This window comes from Ornithodoros turicata, chromosome 2 (genome assembly GCF_037126465.1).
Source record: "Ornithodoros turicata isolate Travis chromosome 2, ASM3712646v1, whole genome shotgun sequence".
Lineage (NCBI taxonomy): Eukaryota > Metazoa > Arthropoda > Arachnida > Ixodida > Argasidae > Ornithodoros > Ornithodoros turicata.
Window position 1 is genome coordinate 78523577 of NC_088202.1, and position 24767 is coordinate 78548343.

Here is a 24767-nt window from a genome sequence, read left to right on the forward strand (position 1 = left end):
CTGTAAGACTGAAGGCTAAGTTTAGAACTGCCTCTAATAGTTTAGTGACTCTATTTGATGCGTGAATGTGTTCACACCTCTTAAAAACATAAGACAAAATCTCGATAATTTCTAATATGTGGTACATACAAGGCCAGCTACAAGACGTCTACAATTAGACGTCAATTACTAAATATCTACAAGATTTCTTGTAAATCACTAATTTTTGACATCTACATAATGGTAAGACTTCTGACGTCTAGTCAGGTCATTATCCCTAAAGTCTAAGGTTAGAACTGGTCTGGATGTCTACTAAACTACCATGTGTTCCCTGGTATGACTTAAAAGTCATGAAACATTAAAGAAATGATGAATTAAACAAAAATAAAATGAACGCGTAGAGGGTGAGATTGGGGCACTGAAGAATGAGACAGTGCTGGGTGACGTCACGGAATCCTCCTCCGGACGAACCGGTGTAGGATGGAGCTCTTTTTTCTGCTCTTCCCATTTCCGTTTGCTTTTGTCATCATTTACGAATTACTAGCGCAAAATGAATGCGTATGTTGTATTCGGTATGGAGGGGCTGGTTCGTGTTCGATATGATGCTCACCTATTTTTTTTTTTTTTTCGAATCCTTGCGAAGTCTCCCTTTAAAGAAATGCTATCGCGTCTGTTAATATACCTATAAGTATGAAACGGTCTATGCGACAGCGATAGCACAGCCTAGTATAATAGAAGGGTGCAACGTGCGGAGTTTAAGATATACTACTAATTTGAAACAAAGTCCAAGAAGTGATAAAATATATTTATGTATTGATTGATTTGATTCACAGATTTCTTCATTGCATATCATTTCAAAACATTCATAGTTTGAGGTCTTAGCGGCTATACGAGACTTGCAGTGCAAGGACATGGTCTGTAGCAGCGCTGGAATACTGTTGAAACCGAGGTTCGAGGACTGCCGTAAGATTTTGAACAGGTGGAACTTGAGTGGCATCACGCGTAGTAGCCCCACATGAAAGCGCAAACGATCATAAGAACAACAGCGCCGGCGTTGCACACCTCTTCCCATAGAGGGGTTTCTTTCAGAGATTCAGCTGCCTGTAGAGTAGATTCTTCCTCATTGAGCAGTCCTGAGTTGTCTTTCGGGGCTTGTACTTGGCTTTGAGTCACACCACAGATACACAGCATCAGGCGTTTCAACCTTGACTCGGCTACAAAATTATACCACGCAACGGAGAAACGTGTAAAAAAGACATGGACAGGTACATGACACATCTTCAAGGAGCACTAAAGTGGAAAAATTACTCCTCTTGGCGGAATGAGAGACCCGATTACCTTGACATAAAAGGTACGAGATTCATGGGCTGCCTCGTCCGTGATTTATGGACGAAAGAAGCCGCTTTCCTTTACAGTCTCAAGAAGCGCGAGAATGTGGAGAGGTCTTCAGGCATGGAGGAAGGAAGCACAGGAGCGACCGTTTCGAACAGATTTCCGTGGGACCCCTCTGGCGGTCGCTCGTGTTAAAACCGCCATTACTTCCTGTCCATCACGTGATCCTCTCTAAAGTTTCGGTTTAGCAACGCTTTGTCGCTCGCGCTGCTTTCCGTGCTTTTATGCTTTTCCAAAGCCATTTATTCATAAAATGCGAGGACCGGAAACACGTTATATATGTTAACGTGTTCTTACTACAGCTGCGGCTGTCGTTCAACAGAAAGCAGCTCTGTCACGTGAATAACGTTTCATTCTTAAGTACGTACTTTTTCGGTTGTTTCGTGCCTTTGTGCGTGTGAGAGTCATCTTGAATCGTTCGTTTGCAAGCTGTGCTACAGATGCAGATTAATTTGGTTTCCTTCTTGGTTGTACAAGTTTAATTAACGACCTTTTCCACTTCAGCAACAAACACACAAAACGTGGCCACGTCGTCACACAAACGTTGCCACCGAATGATGTTTCTAGTTCTGTGTGCTTGTCCTGCCGGCCGTGACTGGTCTTGTAATGGAAAGTAAGCCTCCGAACACACACAAATAAAACCGCACGCGCCCGTTCATCACACTGCAGATATCTGAACTGTAAGGCAACCACGACTGCCGTAGTCTGCTTTGGAAGCTGGCGTGCGCATGCTCTTGAAATCACGTGAGCGGTCACGTGGAAGACAGGAGAATCCCATAATGCAATGCGAAGGTTGGAACGCCTATAGAACGCCCGTCCCAATGGAAAAAAGTTGGAAGGACCGCTCCTGCCTTCGAATTTCCTCAAACAATCTTCCTGACGTGTCGTTTGACGAGACCAACGAGGGCGCGCTCCGCATTGTCGGCCTTCTCGAGTAGGACATGCGTAAAATCCGTTTTAATGCGTAAGCATTAGAACCTCCAAGTTCGAAAATTGTGACCGTCTGATGGATGTGTGAAGCCTCCGAGAAAACTTCTCTCCTCCCTTCCTCCTCCCACAACAAAGACTTCGCATGGGATTGCAGAAATAATGGACCTTTTTCACAACGCTTCTGCTCATGCTCTGTGACTTTGACGGTGCTGGAGAGGGTTCCCTACATATTCAATAGATGGCGCCAAAATGGCGCCGGTCGTATTTTGGCGCGCGCCAACGTTGTTTCGCTGAACAGCCGGTAGGATACAACGCGTGTGCGAAAAAGTTCCATTGTACTATACTCTCCCTGCGCACGCGTGACTGCTTTCTATCTTCACTTACGTTTCTTTGACAATGTCGAAGCCTCATGATCCATACCATGGATGTCTTCTAGGTACTCACACGTGCCTATATTGCAGGTGAGATTGTCATTGCCTTTGTAAATTATTTGAAGGACTGATTTTTTCCGACTTTTGTCCTGGTCTTCTCGGATTTCTTTCTTATGGCGCGTCGCGTACGTCAATCGATGTAGCTGAAAAGAAGAAAATTGTGTGAATCGCAATTCTGGTAACATTCGCAATGGAATATGTGTGGACATAAGAATGTACGTCGTGTACCTGTGTGGCTTCGATGGGTAGTGTTAGAAGACTGACCACTGTAGTAATAATGATAGTGATGATAAAAAGGAGAATGCCAAAGTGCAGGTAGTGAACGCTCGACAAGACAGCGGGCCTTGGATCAGAAATAACGCTTCCACAAGCGGGAACAGAGTACCAGAATTCCCATATAAAGCGAATCATGCCGATGACTAGGCCGCTCATCAAGCCCCAGAAGGCGCCCTGTAAAACGAAATAGGAGCGTTCATTTAGGTGCAAAGACTGCAAAGTATACTATATTGACGTGAGCCCACTTCTTCATTTATGTACCGGAAATTTTCTTTTGAACGCAACGCGGAATGTCGTAGCGGGTAACCCCTGGCGCGGTCTTCTTGCTTTCCTCTAGTGCACGGGTTCCCAAACTGTGGGTTTCCCAAACGAAGCGGCCCACAAATTTTTAAAAGATGTCAGGCCGTGCCCGCTATTCAGCGTTACCCGGAAGCCCCTGCAGCAGACCAAGAGGCTTCTCACGAATGCCTTTGCGTGTGGATTTGGCAGTGCATTGGAGTTGGAATTTTTCAGAGCCGCATTGTAGTAGACACGTGCCTGTGCACGGAACAACATCCGGCTACACGACCACAAATGGCGCTGCAGAATGCGGTTAGGAGAACCTCAAACGTCGTGAAACACGCTCGTACCCTAAGATTTTAGCCAAGGTGTACTTCGTGCGTGGTATGCGAATGAAAACTTCCCGTCGTTGACTTCAGAAGAACTGGTCCTGTCTTAAGACAGACCAGTATGACGGAGCACTCAAATTATATTTGTATGTTCGACGTAAGTTGGAGTTCCTCACCGGTTCGTTAATACGTGCCCAGGCCACTGCAAGAACGTAGACAGCGCTGACGGGTGGCGCCAGACAACTTGTAACACTTTGTACGTAGTGAAATAGCTGGCTATTTGGAAATGCTTCGATGATGGGCATCCACACGACACCGATCGCCCCTAAAACGACGACGAAACTGCGACCCACAATTAAAAGTTCGACGTGAGACGCGTTCTTGCGGAACTTCCTCCAAATGTCGATGGTGAAGATAGTCGAAGAACTATTGAAGATAGACGTCAATGAAGACATCAACGCTGCTAACATAACCGACAGCATCATGCCCCGGGCACCTGCAGAAAGAAACAACGCAAATAATATTTGGAAGGGTTGGTGTGGGCAAGTATAACGATGGGCGCGGTATAGACAAAGTGGATATTTACCTACGGGCATGAGTTTGATCACCAGCAATGGATAGGCAATGTTGCTGCAACCGTTGTCGTTCTGACACACTTCACGACAACGTTCCGGTTTAGAGCACGCCACGAAGTCTTTGATAACGTAATACATAAATACAACTTTGAATAAGACACTGTACTATTGGAAATTGCGACAATTATACTCCAATGAAAGATAAGACACTCCCAGCGAGGCATAATAACTACAACAGTACAGAAGAGCCATAAGCTGGTGTGAAATGTCTTTAGCCTTATTTTACAATTTCTTTAAAATAAGAAGTGATTGGTTGAATGGCCTTTTAACTACGATGTAAAGAAGCATGGGGTCCGGTTACACGTTCCGGATGAAATCGTGAAGTTTTATTGCGTTGTACGGTGCGTAAACCTAGTGCGTGTGTATTGTGTTGAGGGAAAACGGGTTTTCCCTCAACGCACGCCATGATCACGCCATTTATGATCACGCCAGCGAATGCCAGTGGGAGATTCGCGCGGGTACCGCCCTTTACAAGCATGGCTAAAGGAAATTCATTGTCCTATGTAGCTCTCTATCCTCGTGTGTGTATGTCCCACCTCCTTCATCGCATCCAACTCGTATTACCCAATTTCTGCGATGAAACACATCATCCCATCATCATGCATTCTTTATTTGTAGCCACCTCTGTTGCATTGCAACTCTCATCTCTGGTACACTACAAAGGGAATACAGATTTTAAAAAGTTCTAAAAGACCTTCGTCTCAAGTTGTATGTCCATGGAAAAGTCTATAGGCTGAATTTTTTTAGCCACTTCCAGTGCTGGCACGAATGACAGGCATTAACTCCGAAGAAAGCTACAATTTGCTGTTGCACTGAAAACACTATCATCGTCATAATCTGTTGTTATTGTTCTTTCAGTGACTTTGAATGTGTTACACCGGGCAGTATAGCCTACGAACTATTTTCATGATGTGGTTTGTGGATACATCCGATGTAACTACATCACGGGTGCTACCACCACGACCTACTTAATAAGAGAACGACCAGTTCACTTGACCCCCCTTCCAGCGCCGGCTTTTTTGTTTCACATGTTTGCCGCAGGAGCATTGGTGGCGCTGCCGACATTCCCTACTTCAATGGGGGTTGGTTGTAGTGCTTATGCGGTAGCTTTCTACGGACTTCTTCGCATCCGTGTGCCTTATTTGTGCAGATATTTGTGCCTTCTTTTTTTGTTTTTTGCCAAACATATCGTCATCTTTACGCACCAAACCGCCACGAAGACCTCAGTTCACATGAGCATGGTTTATTCCGTAGTGCTTTTTTGCAAGGCAAGATGCCTCCTCGCGTAAAAAGCGAAAAAGTGTGCTGTCCATCCATCTGAGATATTTCTCCAAAACCTTGCAATTCAGCTGCGGTCACTTTTACTTTGCCCCTTAGCATATTACTAACATTTCTTCCTTTTCTTTTTGAGCATGTAGAAGAGATTTCCTACAACAATTCACTTTGGAGATACCGAGTGTGTACATACAGACGCACTTGTTCAGTGCGTGGTGGCACCAACTTTAAATTAATCTTAAATTTAAATAACGGCATACAGGAGCGTATCGCCACAGGAAGAGCAGCAGGAACTGCTCTTAACCTATGGCCCTTTTTTACCAACAGTGGTTAACTCTGGACTAAGACCCAGCGTTGCGTGATCTGATGAATATTCCAGTGACAGTAACTTCCTTTCGTGTAGCATAGTTAAGCGTTAAATTCAAGTTAAGGGACCGTTGTTCTCGGTTCAAATGCTAATTGGTGATGGTGAAACCGGGCCTTAGTCTATCACTGAAGGACTGGAACCGAAGCGGATATCGGTTTGGTTACGGTTCAGTGTCAGAACTCTGAAAGCTGTTACAGGTAGGAGGCTCGCCGTTTTAATGCTTGTGGTTACCGGTAACCAAGCAGTTGAACCGGTACTTTTTCGGTTTTCTTTAGGATGTATCTGCTGGCCGCGTGGATGTCGCAGAAGCACGTTCAACGCCACTAATCAGAGTTGTAAAGAAATATATATCGCATCCAAAGCTGATCGCGTTCACGCGTGAGCATATTCTTATAAACCGGTAACCGAAATCACATAATTAGGTTCAGGTTGCGGCTTTGGTTAGTTGCGAATGGTGGATTGCAGATGTGGATATGGAAGAAATTTGGGTTCCAAGTCGTCTTCGGTTTGGCCCCGGTTTCAGTCCCTGCGCGCACTTCCACGTGCCAGAGCATGATTGTCTCCACTGCTGGATCGCCAATGAGTTGATTGGACAGCGATATGGGGGTGGTGAAAGGGCTCACTGTTGTCTGCCTCACAGATGTTACGACTAAAGCCCTGGAGGGAAACGCGTCCTGGGGCAACTTCAGGGGAATTGTGCGGAGATATGTCTAAACGTGTCTGATGAAAACCCACGAAAAAATCTACACTGCACATCCAGCTCCGGGACTCGAACCCGGGTACCTCCCAAGTTCTCCCAGGTATGGGGGAACTTGCTTTTCAAGGACGGCGTGGTATGAAGTACTGCGTACCAATATGTCATCGCACGAGAAAACAAAATAAACGGCGTCCATGTAAAGTATACCCCGACAAAACGAGCACAGGAGTCGATGTTGTACACTACAAATCAATATGGACATCGAAAAGATGTACACGAGTCAATACGAACGCCATCTCGTCACATGTCCCAATGCGGAGTCCCCCTGTTTTAGGGAATGTGGGCAGCGCGCCAAGCGGGCGTTTCACCTGTGAGAGGAGGAAATTGCGAGGAGGTTCCGCGGGCAGCCGCTCCATAGGGATTTGGGAAAGTGACCTGGTCGCTCTCTTATTAAGTAGGTCGTGGCTACCACAATGCCACGGCATGGCACATTGGTCAGGGGGTTTCGTTGGTTCAAGCCCACTCCCCGAAATCGTACCTTTTGTAGTGGATTTGGGAGAGCGAAACGAGATGAGGATCCTCCTCCTCCTCCTCCTCCATGTAGGGTCCCTATAGAACCCCTCCCTATTGTTTTTCTTTTCTTTTTTTTTTTTTTTTGGCTACGTCACTGATACGGAAACGACACAGAACCTATTCGAAATTATTAGTCATCAAGGGTATAGACTTATACATAATGCTAAGGCTGTAGAGCTCGAAACGCATAACATTAACTTATTGAGATGCTGTTCTTACGTAGCATGATGCAGACTTGTAAAAAGAACGACTCAAACAGAAACCGCTTACCTGGATACAACACGCGAGCGGCCATACCAGGTAGTACAAGCAAGTACATGGGAAGTAGCTTAAGGAACCCAGCAAGGATACAGCCACCTTTGGCGTGGGATATGTTCTTCGCGGAAAGAGCACGTTGGACAATTACCTAGTGAAAATTGAGACGCAAGAAACGATATCAGGGCTTCACATCTGCTTTTTTGCTTTGAACTTGTAGGGCACGGCTGCGGCAACTAAATAGTAGTTAGCGTGAAAGAAATATGGTACTGTGTTCCTCGTTTTCGCTTTATACTTATCAAGAGCATCATGGTCGTCGTCATCATTTTCGTCTATGAGGCAGAAATAATTAAACAGAAATAAACGCGGGGCATATGGGACGGGACGGGACGGGACGGGAGCGTTCACTCTCAGCTTCCTAGAACCACACACGTGAACGTATTGGCCGCATGCGAGTGCGCATCACCAAGACCATAGCCTTAAAGGGCTGAAGTGGTGGAGGGTGAAGGGTTGCAGGTGAGTTAAGTATTGAATGGATGAGACCAATGCGCACTGTGGATGGGGGGTATGTTAGAGGGGTCTTTGCGCATAGCCCGTTGATCGCGAGTCTTTCTATATCATTCAGCGAAAGAAGCTCACGAGTGAAGTGCAATCGAGTAACGTAATCTAATTATAGTCGTCACGTCAATCATTTAAATGGCAATATGGAAAGGTGTGCCGTGATGCTGGAAAAAACAGTTATCAGCATGTCTGTATACACCGTTTTCCCGTGGACGTTGCCATGATTGAACCGCAGCGCTGTCTAGCTGGGGAAGCACGTTGAAGGCTGTTTACCGCACAAGCCAGAGAGAAGGAAAACACGCGGGACGTATGCTTCCTCCGTGGTATCGTTTTCCTCCTTGCTGGAACGTGCTGGGTGCGAAAGCGCTGGGCGCGAGGCTGGCTGGAGAAGAGAACAGCGTATACGCACTAGAGCACTGCACGGGCCTAATTTTCAGGCCGGTGCCCGGCGCAGGCCCGACGTCTTCTATAGATTTCCAGCCCGGGCCCGGCCCGAGCCCGACACCGCCGGCCCGGGCCCAGCCCGTACCCGACTGTTTCCATGCTCAGGCCCCGTCCCATGCAGCTCGCCTCTGCTCAATGTGTTCTCGAGGCTCGGAGGCGTATTTAGATTTACTAAAGAGCACAAATGGTACTGCGGTACTACGATGTTACACGTAAGGTTTGTCTGCGCAGTGTGGTGACATGTTGCACATGCCGCAGGGTAGGAGTGCGAATAACCTGGACCACCTGGGGTTCTTTTCACGTGCGCTATGCTCTGGTCTGGTCTCCCTTGAAACCCGCGTATTGGAAGAGCACAGCGCAACGAGGAAAAGGACACAGCTAATTGGTGGAGAGTGAGGAGGTACACTCTGTGTTTTACAGGCTGTGTTCCTCTGCCAGCCAGCCGCTGTGTGCTTGGTGCTTGCTTGCTTGCTTGCTTGGGAAGGCATCGCGCAGTGGCGCGAGGGCGATATCTAAGTACCTTGCGGATCAAGAGCGACTCATTTCCGCTCTATTGTGCATGTACCAGTGTTATCTCCCCTTCTCGAACTCTCACGCGAACGAAATATGTCAGAACACCTAACATAACTGACCCCCGTGCCGGACTTGATCAGCACGCCCGCCACACCAAACGTCCCCAAATGTGTGTGACTGCACATGTGAAATCCAGAACCATTACACGAAATAAGCATGATCACATATAAATAAGTGATAGTTCTCAGATGAGAATACCATGATGCACCATACCCAATGAAAAAAAAAACAGTGACATTAAAATTGAGCTGTCCAGTCTCGCCAAATATGTTCGCTACATGCCCGACCATGGTCGGCGTTGTCAAGCCCGTACCCCGCCCGGGCCCGGTGGCTGAAAGCCGAGCCCGGCCCAGACCCGCATAAAAACGCGAAGTCCTTTACACGGCAAAGTCCTTAACGCGGCCCGGCCCGGCCCGCGGGCAGGGCCGGGCTTTCGGGTATGCCCGGGCCCGTGCAGTGCTCTAATAAGCACCCTGCGCGACACGGTTGTCTGAAATCGCTTGTCAGTAGTTCTGCAGCAAATATTTTCTTGATTGCCATCGAAGATGTTCCAATATTGTATTTGAGGGTGAACCATATGCTGCAAGTGTTTCTTATTCAAAATAACTGATCTTGCAGCACATCAAGATTTGAGATTGAATAAACCACCGGGTGCTGGTTTCAGACAACCGTGTCGCAAGCAGTACATGCGTCTGTCTGAGTTTCCTTTTCAATGCTGTCATTTACAAGCAATACCGGAGAATCAATACTGGACCACTAGCTACCTGCTCAGGCTCTCTTTTGGCATCTTTATCATTACAACGAGAACTTTAAGCATAGTGAAAGGCTATACCGTTGGTGCACGTAAAGAGGATGCGTTACCTGATCTGAGCACCAACACCAGACAGCAGATATAGTGATGCCAAATACAACACCAGTCCAGGGAAGCTCTGGGTCCGATGCAGAACGGAGCAGGCTCTGATAGTTGTCGGGAACTTTGGAACAGGATACGTTATCCGCCGTGTAGATGACATAACTGTCGTCTCGCGGCACGGCGTATTTGAACTGCCTCATCAGCCCGTCGAAGCCTCCAACCTCAATAAGACCTGAAAGGTTGCCGAGCACGTAGCTCACCTCTGTTTCCACTCATTCACGCCTGCCTTCTGACTTAGTCATATTCAGAAATTGGCTGGGTATTTTCCATTATATAGAATTGATAAGGCCATTATGTGCGCAACCGTGGACCATTAATTCACTTTCCTTCTTTCACTTGTTCCCAATATAATACGATGAGCTTGTATACAGTAGAACACACGAAATGTCACTCACTGAGAACCATAAGAGCAAAAGCGCCGACAACCATCAGGATGGTCTGTACAAAATCTGTCCATATCACAGCGCTCAATCCACCTGGACAAAACGAGAGCAAGGTTCGGTAAGGCATCGTAACACCGACTTCATAATGTGCCCAGGGTCAACTATAACGACAAGCAGTGCTTACCGGCTACAGTGAAGATACATGCTATAGCCAGCAGAATACTGACAGACACGTAAGGGTTCCAGTCGAGAGCTTGTTTAATGAATATGGCTCCAGCAAATAAATCGGTCTGCAAAGCAACAAGTATAATTTTCACTTACGAGATCTTTTTTGTTGTCTACTGTCACTTAAGTGAAAATAGAAATAAAGAAAAAAATGCAAACGTAGGTTGCACTGGTGCGACCAGCTGCTCCAGGACGCTCGAGTGAAAGGACTTGAGTAAAAAATTTCACCCAGTAGAGAGTCGTTTTTGAGATAAACAAGAAAAACGAACGGTTATCCAGATTCGGTTTCACTGTGACCCGTGACTGTGACCTAAGCATCAGCGACAGCACAATAGCCGTCGTCGCTATGGTGGCCGGTCGGTCTTTGAGATACAGTAAAAACATTGTCTTTCGGCTTAAAGGGACTCTGACCAGAAGCTGTGGGAGCACTTTCGTACTCAGTCTATAAAGCATCCAAAAAGGACTCCCCATGCGAAAATCCATGCATTAAAATCCCACGGTTTCTCTAAATCCGAATTTTAAACATTCGATTTCGTCGTGTGAGTGCAGCACACCGAGCGTCAAACCGAGGAACTATACGTTCATATAGAATATCCGTCTCGGCGCACCAACCAAGCGACGTGAACATAAGGATGAGGACCACTCACGCTTGGCTCAAAAGCGTTACGTGGCCACTCCTGGGTAGTTTCATTTTAAATCGAACAACGCGTAAAAGTCGTATTTTTTAATTGGCCCAGAAAAAAAATATGTTGGAGGACAGTTCAAACGACGCAAATCGCGCCACGTGTGACGCTCGTGCGTAGAGTAGTTTCCGCGTGGAAGAGGAGGAAAGTCTGAGGCTGCTTGAGCGCGCTTTCTTCTGTACCGACTTTGACGGGATCTAGCACGGCTGATTTTATGCCTAGGAACTGGAGGTTTTTTGTGATTATAGGCTGCACCATAGACACTGTCGACAGCCACCCACAGAACTCTGAGGGCCACATATTTTCTGTTAAAAAATGAGAAACATGGCGCAAACGTTCAAAAAGGCCAAGCTTTGTTACCAATTTGCTTAATGACGGAACGTCTAAAGGCGTCGTGCTTAGCGCCATTCGATAGGATGTTCAAAGAGCTTTCGTGCTGTATAGAGTTTATTTTTCTCAGCCCATTGGTTTCTGTGTTATTAGTTTGAGAATCGTACATGGTAGGCGAAAATTGCCAATGTTGCATCTCAATTTTCTCAAAAATGCCATCTTCGATTTCCTTGATTATTTTTGAAAAGGTGGCGTCATGTCTGTACTTTAGACGCCAAGTGAGACAATCTTCTATTTTTACCTGAGAGACGAGCAGTGATTTTTTTTTTGTCAGGCAGGGTCCACGAGGCTGCGGCCTTGCGCGCCCGCAGTGATGACCGAGCACTGAAAGCGCTGGCTAGAAAATACAATTGTAAATAACTGGCTACGAATTTCATTGACAGATTTTGCACAGCGACGCTGAGCATCGTAAGAAAGCTTGTGAGAGCGTTGGTTCAACTGTGGTTCGGGTTCGGACTGCCGCTTTAACAATCAGTGGCACATCAGACATTCATGAAACCGCTGGGCTCTACCTTCCTCATACTTGTGTGATTCTGAGCATAGAGTTTTCTTTCTAATCAATCGTTTATTTCCCAACCAAACACTAAGCTTGCGAATGCAGCTAGGAATAGCCGAAAATGTGTAAACCCGTTTCAGTAGCCCCCTGAAGTCTGCCCAGGACGCATACTAACACATACACCCGTCCCCCGCTCCTTCCTAGAGTCACTCTACGTCTACTCCTTCCCGCTATCCTGTCTCACCTGTCCACGTCTTTACGCCGCTCGTAGCTGATAATGGCAGCAAGATTACTACGCAGCTATTATCTTGTAACAACAGAGAGATGGAAACAGGACGAGGAGGGGACCAACACCTTCTTTGACGCTTCGTGTATTAGCTTGACGGAGAAATGAGCGCCATTGGTCTGACTCAGTACAGGTTTTGTTCCAGCTGGTCCCATTACACTACATTTTGTCGTGGATGTGGGCATGCCCGCAATGTCATTCCTAATTATAACAAGACAAAAAAAAAAGGAACACGTAGATGTGGTAACACACATGAGTGAGAGAAGTTTCGACTTAATTTGTAGTAACAAAACATTACTTCAAAACGGCACATTTCAAAGTTCAATTCAGGAAATCAAATTTCTTTTGAATTAAAATTTCATGAAATCATTCGTAATAAGTGACAAAAATTCCCTACAGGTAAATGCCGTTTGTCGTACATTTTTCCGTAGCCTGCATTTCAGTATGTTTTTTGCATTAATATTGAAACATCCTGTATATGCATACACTGTTCCGAGTTACTAGAACTCGTGTTCTAGACGTACTTCAACGAAGTGTTTGATTGCACTTCATCTAAGTCTTGCAAAGAAACTTAAGTGTATCTTACCGAGATCTTGGTGAATATGGAAAGCAGCAGCGCCAGTACTGACAGGTACACACGTATCCTTTGGCCACCGAATCTCTTGCGCAGGTACTCGGGCATAGTGTATACCTAGAGGAGATTTGCATAGCCTTATGCAGGTACGTCTATCTTGTGCACCCGAGGCTAATTCACTCATGAATGTGGAACGTATAAACAGAATGCAAACCTCGTGCTGCAGGTTATGTTAAGGGAAGTGACTCAGGATGAGAGCCACCGGTGTAGGTTAGTTGTTCTTAATATTTCCCTGAGTGTGTGAATATGACGCACTCCACGAAATCGGAGTCATCGCTTCACATATTGTGACTGAGTGAAGGCCAATAATATGGAACGTGTGCCGTATAGAGAAGAGCGAATGTGATCTGCAAAATGCCGAGAGGAAGCTGCGATAAGGTGATAGTTAACCTGACGAAAATATAACGTGGCAAGAAGAAATATATCAAGCACAAGAGGTTCTGTACAACAGGCTGCATAAAATACTCCAACTTCAAATTAAATTGAAAGCATTAAGCAGTACAGGCTTCGTCTCTTCGCCCCCCCCCCCCATTTCAAGCATCTGAAAGGCCGCTCCGACTCTATGCTCTGCTCTCGCTGTGCTGTTTTGGCAGATACCAAGTACCGTATTTTCACGCGTATTAGCCGCACCGCAGATAAGGCGCAGGACTCGTTTTTAGATACATTTTGAAAATGTTTTTGCAGATAAGCCGCACTCGCAGATAAGCCGCGGGTAATACGACGCGACTGCTTTGTGCGCTAAACCAATGATGCACATACAAAATCAACAGAGACGCTCAACGCTCGTGAGCGCCGTACTCCCTGCCAGCTGCCCTGTTCTGCCCTGACGACTTTTAGTTTGAAGCCGCTGTCGTGGCTGTGCCTCAGCGTTGGAGTCATGCCCCACCTCTAACTGCCGTGCCCGTGTCCACGAATGCTGCTGCTCTCGTCAAATGAGAACTGACGCTTAGCTGACCACGTTTTATCCCGATGACAGGTGTATTGAACCCTTCCTGTGCGTCTGCCGACAAAGGAGACCGTGGGGAAGGCCATAAACCCTGTCCACATTCCGGTGTTGGCATGAAGTATAACAAAGGAGGTCAGTTCTAGTGTTCTACCACTAAGATCGGATTGTGCCCTTGTTGCGTGTTTTTCGTGGATTGACGGGTTAGTCCACTCGAATGTCGAGTGGACCTGCCCATGTTCGGTATTGTTCGTGCACTGGCAGGGTGGTGCTGTTCCGAAAAACATGAGGAACTGTCGGCCCTTTCGTTTAACCCGGGGTATGGGGAAGGTACCAGGGAAAAATAGTCACCAGATAAGCCGCACCCACGGATAAGCCGCAGAGCGTCCGCGAAAAAAATAAATCGCGCATAAGCCGTGGCTAATACGCGTGAAAATACGGTATGTGCTTCTCAACTGCCATCTGTGCACCTCCCAAAGGACAGCTTTGCAGTGTCGCCTGCAATCGATCGCGCTATTCACATTGGCAACCATCCTCGGCCCTTGGTCTAACCAGATCGACCATCGACAAGCTCTTGAGTGCTTCCAGATTTTTCTCCGGGATACCGGTCTCCTCTCTACCCTATGATGTACCTGCTTGTGTGTGTGTCTGTCTGTGTGTGCGTGTGTTGTATGTGTGGTGTCTGTCTGTGTGTGCGTGTGTTGTATGTGTGGTGTCTGTCTGTGTGTGCGTGTGGTGTGCGTGTGGTGTGCGTGTGGTGTGCGTGTGGTGTGCGTGTGGTGTGCGTGTGGTGTGCGTGTGGTGTGCGTGTGGTGTGCGTGTGGTGTGCGTGTGGTGTGCGTGTGGTGTGCGTGTGGTGTGCGTGTGGTGTGCGTGTGGTGTGCGTGTGGTGTATGGGTGGTGTGCGTGTGGTGTATGGGTGGTGTGCGTGTGGTGTATGGGTGGTGTATGTGTGGTGTATGTGTGGTGTATGTGTGGTGTATGTGTGGTGTATGTGTGGTGTATGTGTGGTGTATGTGTGGTGTATGTCTGGTGTATGTCTGGTGTATGTGTGGTGTATGTGTGGTGTGTTTTTGCCTAGCATTCTTTTGGTGTTGTCTCACTGACTCGACTGACTATCGCCCCTATTCAGCATCGTTCATCATCTCATCAGCAGGACACATCTCATCCTGTCCATTGTGCCTTGGTTTAGTGGGCCACACCTCATGCGGCGAATTTCCCCATTCATCGTCATTAATTTATCTGTTGTTGTTGAAAGCATCAAATAGCCAATTCAAAACTTTCACGTGCGAAGGGTGCATATTTTGTAGCGCTCGAGTTTAAGTAGTCCACCGTTTATACGTTTATTATTTTCTTCACGTGCATAGGGCCTGGTTGGAGGCAAAAAGTTGGAAATTGATCAGGACGTGAAGTTGGTACATTTGACACACCGCCGATATGAAGAGCGTGTAATGTCCTGTGGACGATGACGGCCCACTTGCCATTGTACCAGTTAGTCGGTTCTATCGACGCACTCCTGGAGTGAAGCCACTTGCTGTAAAGGTCAATAACTTAAAAAGGAAAAATAGGGAAGGGGTATTATGAGACGCATAAGCTGTATCAGCAACGTTGAAATACTTCAAAATCATTCGAGTAGACGATTACAAATCACCGATACTGCCGCCGGCCTCTGCTGGCATTCACTGAGAAACGAAAAAAAAAAAAAACAATAGTTTGTTTCTCTGTACGGCATGTACAGCGGTTTACAGAACACGTGGGTACTGCGAATGATCTACCAAGGCCGAAGCGATATAGGCAGAAACGCTCCAAAACACGAGTACTCTCGACGCTCTTAGAGAGAACCCAGGCTTGCTCAAGTGGACTCAAGATGGGTGACGGTCTCTGCGAATTCTCGGAGGGGAAAACCACGTATTTAATTTCGTTCAATCATTGACCCCAGACGGCGGTGAAAAGGGATACGATAGTCTATCGTATATGGCATTTTTCTTTAAAGCCTGACCACTTACCATCACTAGAAACAAATCCGAGCACCGTCGGTGGCTGTGCGCGGAATCGCTGCCATTGGAGTATGACGTACACCTACGACTAGTTGTCCCCGATTCATTTTGTTTGTATTCGTCGTGAATCAGAGTCGTTACGCGCGAGAGTGATCGGGCTTCAGTCGCGAACGATGTCTTGCGTGTGTACACTTCATCAGTCGCAATGGGACATGACATCCAGCTACAGTGGCCCCCTGGCCACAGCGATGAACCCGGGAATGAGGCAGCAGACGCGAGACAAGCTCACACGTGGACCGGGGCACAGACCTATGCTACACATACTTTACTAAAAGCCCGTGAGTTTACTAAAGGCCCGTGAGTTTACTAAAGGTCCGTGAGGGACAGTGCTATTTTTAGAACTGTTTACAAAATGTTGACCTGATATCGAACACGAAGAAAGTGTTTGCAAAGAGTCCCATGCGCGTGAAGCTCTTTAAAGATTTGGAGCCAGATGTATCTTTGCCTCCTCAGCCTGTGCTGAGCAGAAGGGGCACGTGGATCGAAGCTGCAAAAGATTATGCCGCAAATTTTCGAAATCGTGCGTCAAGTGGACAGTAAGATCAAAGAAGAAGACGCCACAAGTATCCGTTTGGTGGAGGGACTCTTTAAAGTTTTTACTATTTAAACTCTTTACTAATTTTTTTCGACTATTTCTGTTGCGATACTGTACATCGTTTTTGTTGCTCAGCGGTTATCCGTGGTGGACATCATATTTCTGATTTAAAAAAAAAAGTGAGGCTCGCTTGGCAATTTTCAAATTTGAATTGCAAACAATAAATTTCCCGGAATTAAAAATTGTCCAAAGCCTTCCTCAATGGTGGCAAAAGTTTCCAGAAGGTAAATGTCGAAAGTCCGACAATCCTCAGGGGAGTACGTCGCCATTTATAATTTTTTATCACCTTAGGTGAAACACCTTGTATATTATGTATAAAAAGTATCTGAAGATAAGCAATTCATCGAAAGTTTCCTGTCACGCACGAGTGTGTTCGTCTTAAAAGTTTTACGCAGTCTCAGTGCACAGACACGCTTGTCCCTTTTTGCAGTTTACTGCCCACCAGTTGCAGCTATGTTGAAATGGTCAATTCTGTCACATTGACGCCAAAATAATAGCTCATACTCTCATTAACTGATACTTTTATTTCGGTCACATGTCCCCAACTAGAACACAATTTTCAACACCATATTCTCACCTCAAATGTGGTGTAAAATGGGTGCATAAGGCCGTGAACACCCTTAGCCCGAAATGCCACCGTTCAATATCCACCGTTTAGAATCCCATATGTTCAAAATCCCAAACGGCGATAGCGTAGCGTTGCGTTCGTTCCCAACTGTGGGGAGCCCACCAACGGCGTGGTGAACTGTCAAGAAACGCCTAAACTAACCTAACCTAAACAAATTCTAACTATTTTTGCTGCTCTGATGTGGCCGCCATGCTAAGCCTAACGGTCGCCAAAAACCTGGTTTTTATTCACAACAATGACTTCTACTGACGTCAAGATCATGCAATACTGCGATATTTGTCAGTAATATGTATTATTCAACACTACCATTCCGCCATTCTTCATATTAAAGCTTTAATTTAGAAATCTGGGATTTTTAACATCTAGGATTTTAAACGGGGGATTCTTAACGGGGGATTCTTAACGGTGAAATATCGTGGCATCCCCCCTTAACGATCGATACTGGAGTAACAACCCTGTCACACGGCAAATTGAATGTCATTCCCAACAAATGACATTCGCACGGAATGGCATTCGTTCTACGTCACACGGTGAAACCAAATGGCATTCGCTTTTTGCTCTCGCACTGAATGCGTATCTTTGCTGTAGAGAGGTAGCAAAACCAACAACGACGAACCTTTCGAAGAAATCAAACACGAATAAAAAGTTGTAATCCAATATTTTATCGCGAATTTAATAGCTTTTGACACAAAGGAAGGAAGACTTAACACTTTTTCGGATATCTACCCTCGTTCCCATTCGCCATGTTGCCAAGCGTGGTGCAGATATAGGACTCGTACTTGTCTTTGCTTGTGGTACTTAATCAACTGAGCGTCGTCCAAACGCAACGCTCTTGGGAAATAATCTAATGCTTCGCTAGTTTCGAGAAATAGATATAAAAACATAACTAATGTACCGTTGAAATATGCCGGTCGTCGAAAAAGCCAGACAGGAAGGGATTCGAACAACGCATGTCTCGACACCTTGAGGCTTGGGTTATGTTTGTCCTTTTGTATGTTCCAGTCTGAGAACAATGCTTTCCATAACTAATGTATAGAAATGCTTCATATGTTCGGCCCCTTGCGCCTTAATTATTGACAGTGATATAGCATTTGCGAATGACATTCTGTTTCTTCGTGTAGCTCGATGCAATACAAACGAGTGACATGTGCGACTGTCATTCGCTGGCAATGCCAGTTTGCTCTGTGACAGGGGTATAAGATGTGTATTGTGTACTGCTGTGCACGGACGTGAAAGTGCAAGTACGCGTTGATTTCCTAGCTAAGCTGTACAATTATGGATATGTGTCAATGGACCTCGCCTTCTCTCTTAAGGTTATATGCACGTGTCACGTCAACATGTGGACCAGGACGTACGGCGCATACCTTGGACTAGAAGAGATGACTCGTTGATTTCGCGGTTCATGCACGTGCTAAGTGATGTTAGTATATGATGCCCAAGACACGATTGGGCTAAATTGAATTGACGAAAGGGCGAGGGACCTCTTCATTTGTTGCAGAAAACGCTTAAATGAGAATGCCGTGAAGACGATGGGGCAACTTAGTCTCACTTTAGGGCTCACTCACCGGTAGCTCATTTAAACGTTTTGTATTCCCAGTTTGGTCCAGGGGAAATAATTTCCACGGTGAGTCCAACGAAACAGATGCAGAAACAGAAAACAAAAAAGGCTCCCGTCTATAGCACTAGCATCGAGTACCGGATCAATCCAAAATTTTCAGCACATCTCGTGTCGAAAGGAGAGTGGCGAAATTCTCGACCGTTTGAGCCAATCTGGCCGGATTATAAATGAAGAAATTGTATGAAGCGATACGTACCCCGGAAGCAATGTAGACAGGAACGAATACCCATCCGAGGAGCAGAAGGACAAAAGATGCCTGCATGGAAGTTGTATGAGTATATCATATAAACAAACGCCTTACTGCAGACGTGCATTAAGTTCAAATCCTGCTATTCCAATTCCAGATGCTGCACCAGATCCTGCCAAACCTACGAAGAGAGCACTACCGATGTTTGTGGCAAACAGCGACGCTCCCACCTGAAAAAACAAAAACACATTTGTGCTATTCACAGTTTGCAAAAGCTGGAGGTGTGAATACTTACCGGGATCCAGTGCATGTTGCGACTGGCCAAGAAGTAGCCACTTATCGAATTCCGGCTGCTTCTCCATGATGACTGGAAAGTGACAAGGTGGTATATGTCTTACAGCACCGATTGTTTGCAAACAATGCCGGGTTGTTGGATTGGAAATAACATGTTATTGTGGTGCAATCATAATAGTGATAATACAAGTGCATAAGGTGAAGCTCAAAGTAACGCAGACTGATAAGGAGTCGGAGACATAACCGTATCAGACTTCCTGCACACAACCACTTAAAGTGTCGATCCGGACTAGAAAATACTGTTTATTTTCTCTCATGTATTTAGTATGTAAAACAAAAATTCCGCCCGTGAGTATTACGCGTTTTTCACTAAGGTTTCAAAGCAGCAGGAAAGCTTCGAGGAATAGATGACGTCTCCATATTTTTCCTTCATTTCCAATTCTAATAGATGACGTCACCGTGCGTGTCGGTGTCCGTGTCCAAGTAACAGCCCGGTCTGTGTCCGTACCGCCGTACGTTGGAGGCCAGCAACTGTGGTGAGAAGCCGCGGGGGCCTCTACCACGTATCGGGCTCTATCAGACAACGAGACGGGCCAGTTGATTCATATCTACCGATTTTACTATCGCTGATCTCGAAAATAGAAGAAATGCGGCATGATGCCACTTGGCAACTTGAAGTGAGATATGTCCAACAACATAGACGAATGGATGATGATGTGGGATGTTTCCCTGCGTTGAGTGCAGGACCCTACCCCATTCCAAAAAGGTTCGCATGAAAGTATGACGAGGAAGGAAATCCCTACAGTTCGTGAAGGAGGCCGGTGGCCCTCAGAAAGGAAAGAAAAGCGCCAAGTGCACGACCTTGATGTCCAGGGTTACTCCATGGGCCGAGAACTTTGCAGATGTTGAATGGCCTCTGATCCAGCATTTCAAGTTGACATTTAAAGGCCCGTCGCTCGCGTACGTACTGGCTACAGTCTTCGAGAATGTGTCGGATTGTTGCCGGGAAACCACAAGTTGTACACAGCGCTGTGTTGCTGTGGCCCAGCCTATACCGGAGTGCAGGGGTCAATGCGACGCTAAGTTGTAAACGACGCACGAGAGACGCAGAGAGGCGAGGGAAACCGCCTGGCATTTCAAATAAAAGCGTTGGGTCAACAGCATACAGAAGCGACCACCGGGTGATGTCATGACACCATTCCTCATGGGCCCAAGGCGACGTCAACGCGGACAAGAGGGAGCGCCTATCCCCATTCGAAAGTATGATGGGGACTGCTGGGTGGCGATGGTGAGCCGCAGCAGCTGCCCGACCCGCTACTTCATTGCCTCTTATGCCAATGTAGCAAGGGACCCATTGGAGGGTGAGCCGGTGAGGCCCCGATCTTCTAAAACATTGAGCGTCGTCAGGATGTTCACTACCACCGGAGCCAAGGAGCCACATATGCCAATGTTGCCAATGTTGTCTATGTACCGCAGTACTGCCCGCGAATCTGTGTAAACCACCCAGAGGCGGGGGTGGTGATCCAAAATAGACTGTCATAGATATGTCCAAGGCACTATACAAAGTATTGAAAATGTGATACGGAAAGAAATTGTGAAACTGAGCATGTGAAGAAACCGAAGCGACAAAGACCAACTATAGTACGAAGCAGAAAATACAGAAAGGATTACGTTAAATATGCTGCAAGTACCATTCCGAAAAGACAGTTTTTTTGCGCACTTCTAAACACGTACGAAATACGAAAGCATTGAGTCAGATGAACGATGATCACTGCGCTGTCAACGGTACATGATATACGTGCAGCGCAATGGCACACCCGACCATAGGCTGGTATGGGCCTAGAGCAGAAACGGGCTTCGCCTGCAAACGCGTTCACTTCTTGTTGAAGTTACTGTACTCTTCAGTGCGCGTTTCTGAACATCTGTCCGAGTGTACTGGCGGCACGCTTTGTCACACGGCCCTTTCTAGCATTATAATAAAAACGAACACAAACAGAATACACGGGGGAGAAAACAACTTCACCTTTCATTGTTTGCATTATGGACCGCACGAGGCTTACATTCCTCATTTTCGCGCACCGCGCGTCCGCATCTTCCACAGCAGCATATCCGGCACATCTGCGAACCGTACACATGCGCGTATGCTCAGCAGTACATCGCCTACACCGTAACTCCGCGGCGTTCGTGTCGTCAGACGACGTGGGCAACATCGCGTTAGACGCGTTGTGATACACTGATTGACTAGCGGCATGGCCCAGCAGGAGTGGGCATTCTCCCCTTGGTGACAGCCAAGGTTGTGCGTAAGGTTATGAGGTGGTGCACGTATTCGAATCCTATCACCGGCTGTGCTGTTTATAGTTTCCCCTGGTTTCGGGGACAGCATTTTCAGACGAATATTGGCACCGTTCCCCTCAAGCCAGCCCACCTGAAGCACACCAACACCCTGTCAGCACTCCTTCCAGCTGTTCTCTCTCCATCTGTCCACGTCTGCACGACGCTCACCCCCATGGCTCCTTCGTAAGGTTAGCACACAATCACAAAGAAGCACATAGAGAGTTTTAGTATATCGTACGCTATCGCCTTTTCGTACGTACGGGACAGCATTGGTAGTTCCGAGCACTGCGCAAAGCCCTGTTTCTGTTATGGTCGGGCGCAGAAACATGAACGCTATCGCTTTGGTACGCAACAACGATAGCGTACGATATACTAATACTCTGTTTCTCTCTTGTGGGAGCTTTGTACTGTCGGGGACACGGTTAGCTAAAATCTCCTGTCAGTACGTCGGTGTCCCGTATTGCATCCGTTGCGCTTGAAAGTGTTGTGCGAATATTGTATTTGAAGAGGGACCGTGTGCTGCACGTGTTTATTACTCGAAAGAAATAGTCTTGCAACGCATGAAGATTTGAGGTGAGATAAACCACGGAGTGCTGATTTTAGACCAACCGTGTCCCCTACAGTAGATCGGACGCGCTCTACGAAAATGTAAGGTGGAAGCTGTCATGTTCAACATCAGCAGCGTGATGCCAGCCACTACAAAGGAACTAGGATCATGACTCGTCATATTTGTGGAATCGTTATCGTAAAACCTTCCGATCTGCTAACTCTTCTAATCCTTCTACATCTCCTCACTGAAGCAGGGCCGCGATAATGACACGATCGAGGGGGAGATACGCTACACTTCACCCAGGCCCAGAAGTGCGTTAAAGAAATGCTATCGCATTTAAAAAACAAAACAAAGCTGGCAGATACCATGCAAGTTAGAGTAGCATCAAATCAACGACGGCGACAGAGCTGTTTATTTGAGGCAGGTCACCACCAGAGCTCGGCAAAATAACTCATGACCGCGATAACTCACGATACGCACAATCACGATCGCGTGAGTCCCGCGTGTTTTCACGCCGCGTGGCAGCACCTCTGCGATAATTTGCCATCACGTGGGCATGGCAACGCTAAGGACCGCGGTTAATCGAGTTTTAGTATACCGTTGGTAAGGTTATCGTGCCTATCGGAACCAATCGCAGTCGTGTGTGACTCAGAATCTTATCCACTGATTGGTTCCGGTTGATACGGTTCGACGCAAGCCACGTTATCAACGGTCAGCTAAAACTCTGTAATTAGAGACTTTTAGTACATCGTACGCAAAGGCGACAGCGTGCGTAACAGATAGCGTTGGTGGTTCTGCGCACTGCGCGAAGCTCTTTTTCTGTTATGGGCGTGCGCAGAACCATCAACGCTATCCCTTACGTACGCAAAGGCGATAACGTACAATATACTAAAACTCTCTATTGTGATCGCACTCACGCTACACTCAGATATCGTGAGCTCCTTAGTGCACTCATGCTGACGCGTCTCTCAGCGGTATACTAACGGGAGCGAACGAAATCGTTCGCTTCAACACCATTAGTGTTTTCGTATATCGTACGCTATCGTCTTTGCGTACGTAAGGGATAACGTTCGTGGTTCTGCGCACGCGCAAGACATAAGGAGAGCTTGGCGCATTGCGCAGAACCAGCACGCTAACCCTGACGTACGCAAAGACGATAGCGTACGATGTACTAAAACTGACTTATCGCGTGAGTCCGCGATTATTGTCCTTGCGTCGCTGTCTGTCGCTGCGGGAGTCTGACGTTGATGTTCAAATTGCTGCTGCACATTCGCACTTGCCTACTGGAACCTTTTGCATTAGTGTATCTTTATTTCCATTTTTCCCTGCCAGAGGCAAGAGTGCACGATGTAAAATTAACCAACTGTGTTTCTCATTCCAATCGCGCATGCCGCTTACTCGCACATTTCAAACTTTTATTTCATGTTTTAAATAGGTGATATTGGGCAGGCACGTGTGCGTATGCATTATGGTTTTGCAAAACGGTCCATGCTACCCGTGTACGTATTTGGATTTGATTAATTGCTGCAGTAATTTATTTTATAATTACCCCCTTTATAATTATTATTATATTATAATTATATATATATATATATATATATTACATAATATAATGAGGGGGGGAAAGCCATTACAGAAACAAGTAAATGACACTAGACATGTTTGAAATTCAAAATTACAGATTAAGATGGCTTCTATGGCTGCACGCAGAGAAACATACTCATGGAACGATACGACAGCACCAGAGGACACCTGTTTCGCCGTGTTTGCGGCTCGTCAGCTCTGGGTAGCTGCGCATCGTTCGGAATTGCCAAAGCAGGGGTCGTTCAGCGAGCGATATACGCCTAGGAGGGTGACTGATATATAATATACTTATAAGAATATCTGTATAATCATTTAATTATAATTTTTTAAATATATAATATATATTACATATAATAATTATATTAATATAATTATTATTTTATAATATTTGGTACCCCCAAACATCAACACTGAATTAAATAAAGTCGCACGTGTTCGCAGTTGCTCTCCTTTTGCTTGTCTCTATAGTCCATCCGTCGTTTATTATATAGGCACGGATGTTCCTTTCCAGTTTCGATCAAAAGCTCAATGGGCGACGCCATGTTGGGAAATGCGAGTCCACCGGAGCCCGCGCCGTGCACAGCTCGCTGGCCACCGCCAGATGTAGAGCATTGCTCTACTCCCCCGACGGCGGCAGGCGCAGTCGCGCGTTGACGCCGCGCCGCGCTTCGCCGGGTGTCTTCGAACTATGAACTCACCGGCGGCGGCTCGCGATGCGCGGCGGTGCGCCGCGCGTCGTTACGCCCCGCTCCGTCGCACTCTAAACGAGGCTTTATCGCCACAAACGGTTTGATTATTTCAACCTGCTGGAAATATCGTGATCACAATGTTGCGATACAGGGCGCGATATCGGCCTTCGCGTGAGTTCATAGTGAGTGTGAGGTCGATGCGATCTTATCTGATGATTGTGAGCGCGAGTGAACGCGGGCCAAACTGCCGACTTCTGGACACGACAATGAAGAGTTTTGTGC

General features: G+C 46.6%; 1 protein-coding gene across 1 annotated transcript in view; it reads right to left on the bottom strand.

Moving 5' to 3' along the window:
• Positions 1 to 768: 768 nt before the first annotated feature.
• LOC135385594 (sodium/glucose cotransporter 4-like) overlaps positions 769 to 24767 on the bottom strand; it is a 28799-nt gene continuing 4800 nt past the window's right edge. Inside the window, exons 2-14 of the mRNA XM_064615013.1 lie at positions 19330 to 19401; positions 19160 to 19264; positions 19044 to 19103; positions 12959 to 13063; positions 10477 to 10582; positions 10305 to 10385; positions 9858 to 10081; positions 7434 to 7569; positions 4203 to 4310; positions 3793 to 4112; positions 2961 to 3182; positions 2686 to 2875; positions 769 to 1193 (exon numbers count right to left, since the gene is read on the bottom strand). Of these exons, the coding sequence (XP_064471083.1) occupies positions 976 to 1193; positions 2686 to 2875; positions 2961 to 3182; positions 3793 to 4112; positions 4203 to 4310; positions 7434 to 7569; positions 9858 to 10081; positions 10305 to 10385; positions 10477 to 10582; positions 12959 to 13063; positions 19044 to 19103; positions 19160 to 19264; positions 19330 to 19401 (1947 nt within the window). The 3' untranslated portion in view covers positions 769 to 975. The remainder of the gene's footprint in view (positions 1194 to 2685; positions 2876 to 2960; positions 3183 to 3792; positions 4113 to 4202; positions 4311 to 7433; positions 7570 to 9857; positions 10082 to 10304; positions 10386 to 10476; positions 10583 to 12958; positions 13064 to 19043; positions 19104 to 19159; positions 19265 to 19329; positions 19402 to 24767) is intronic.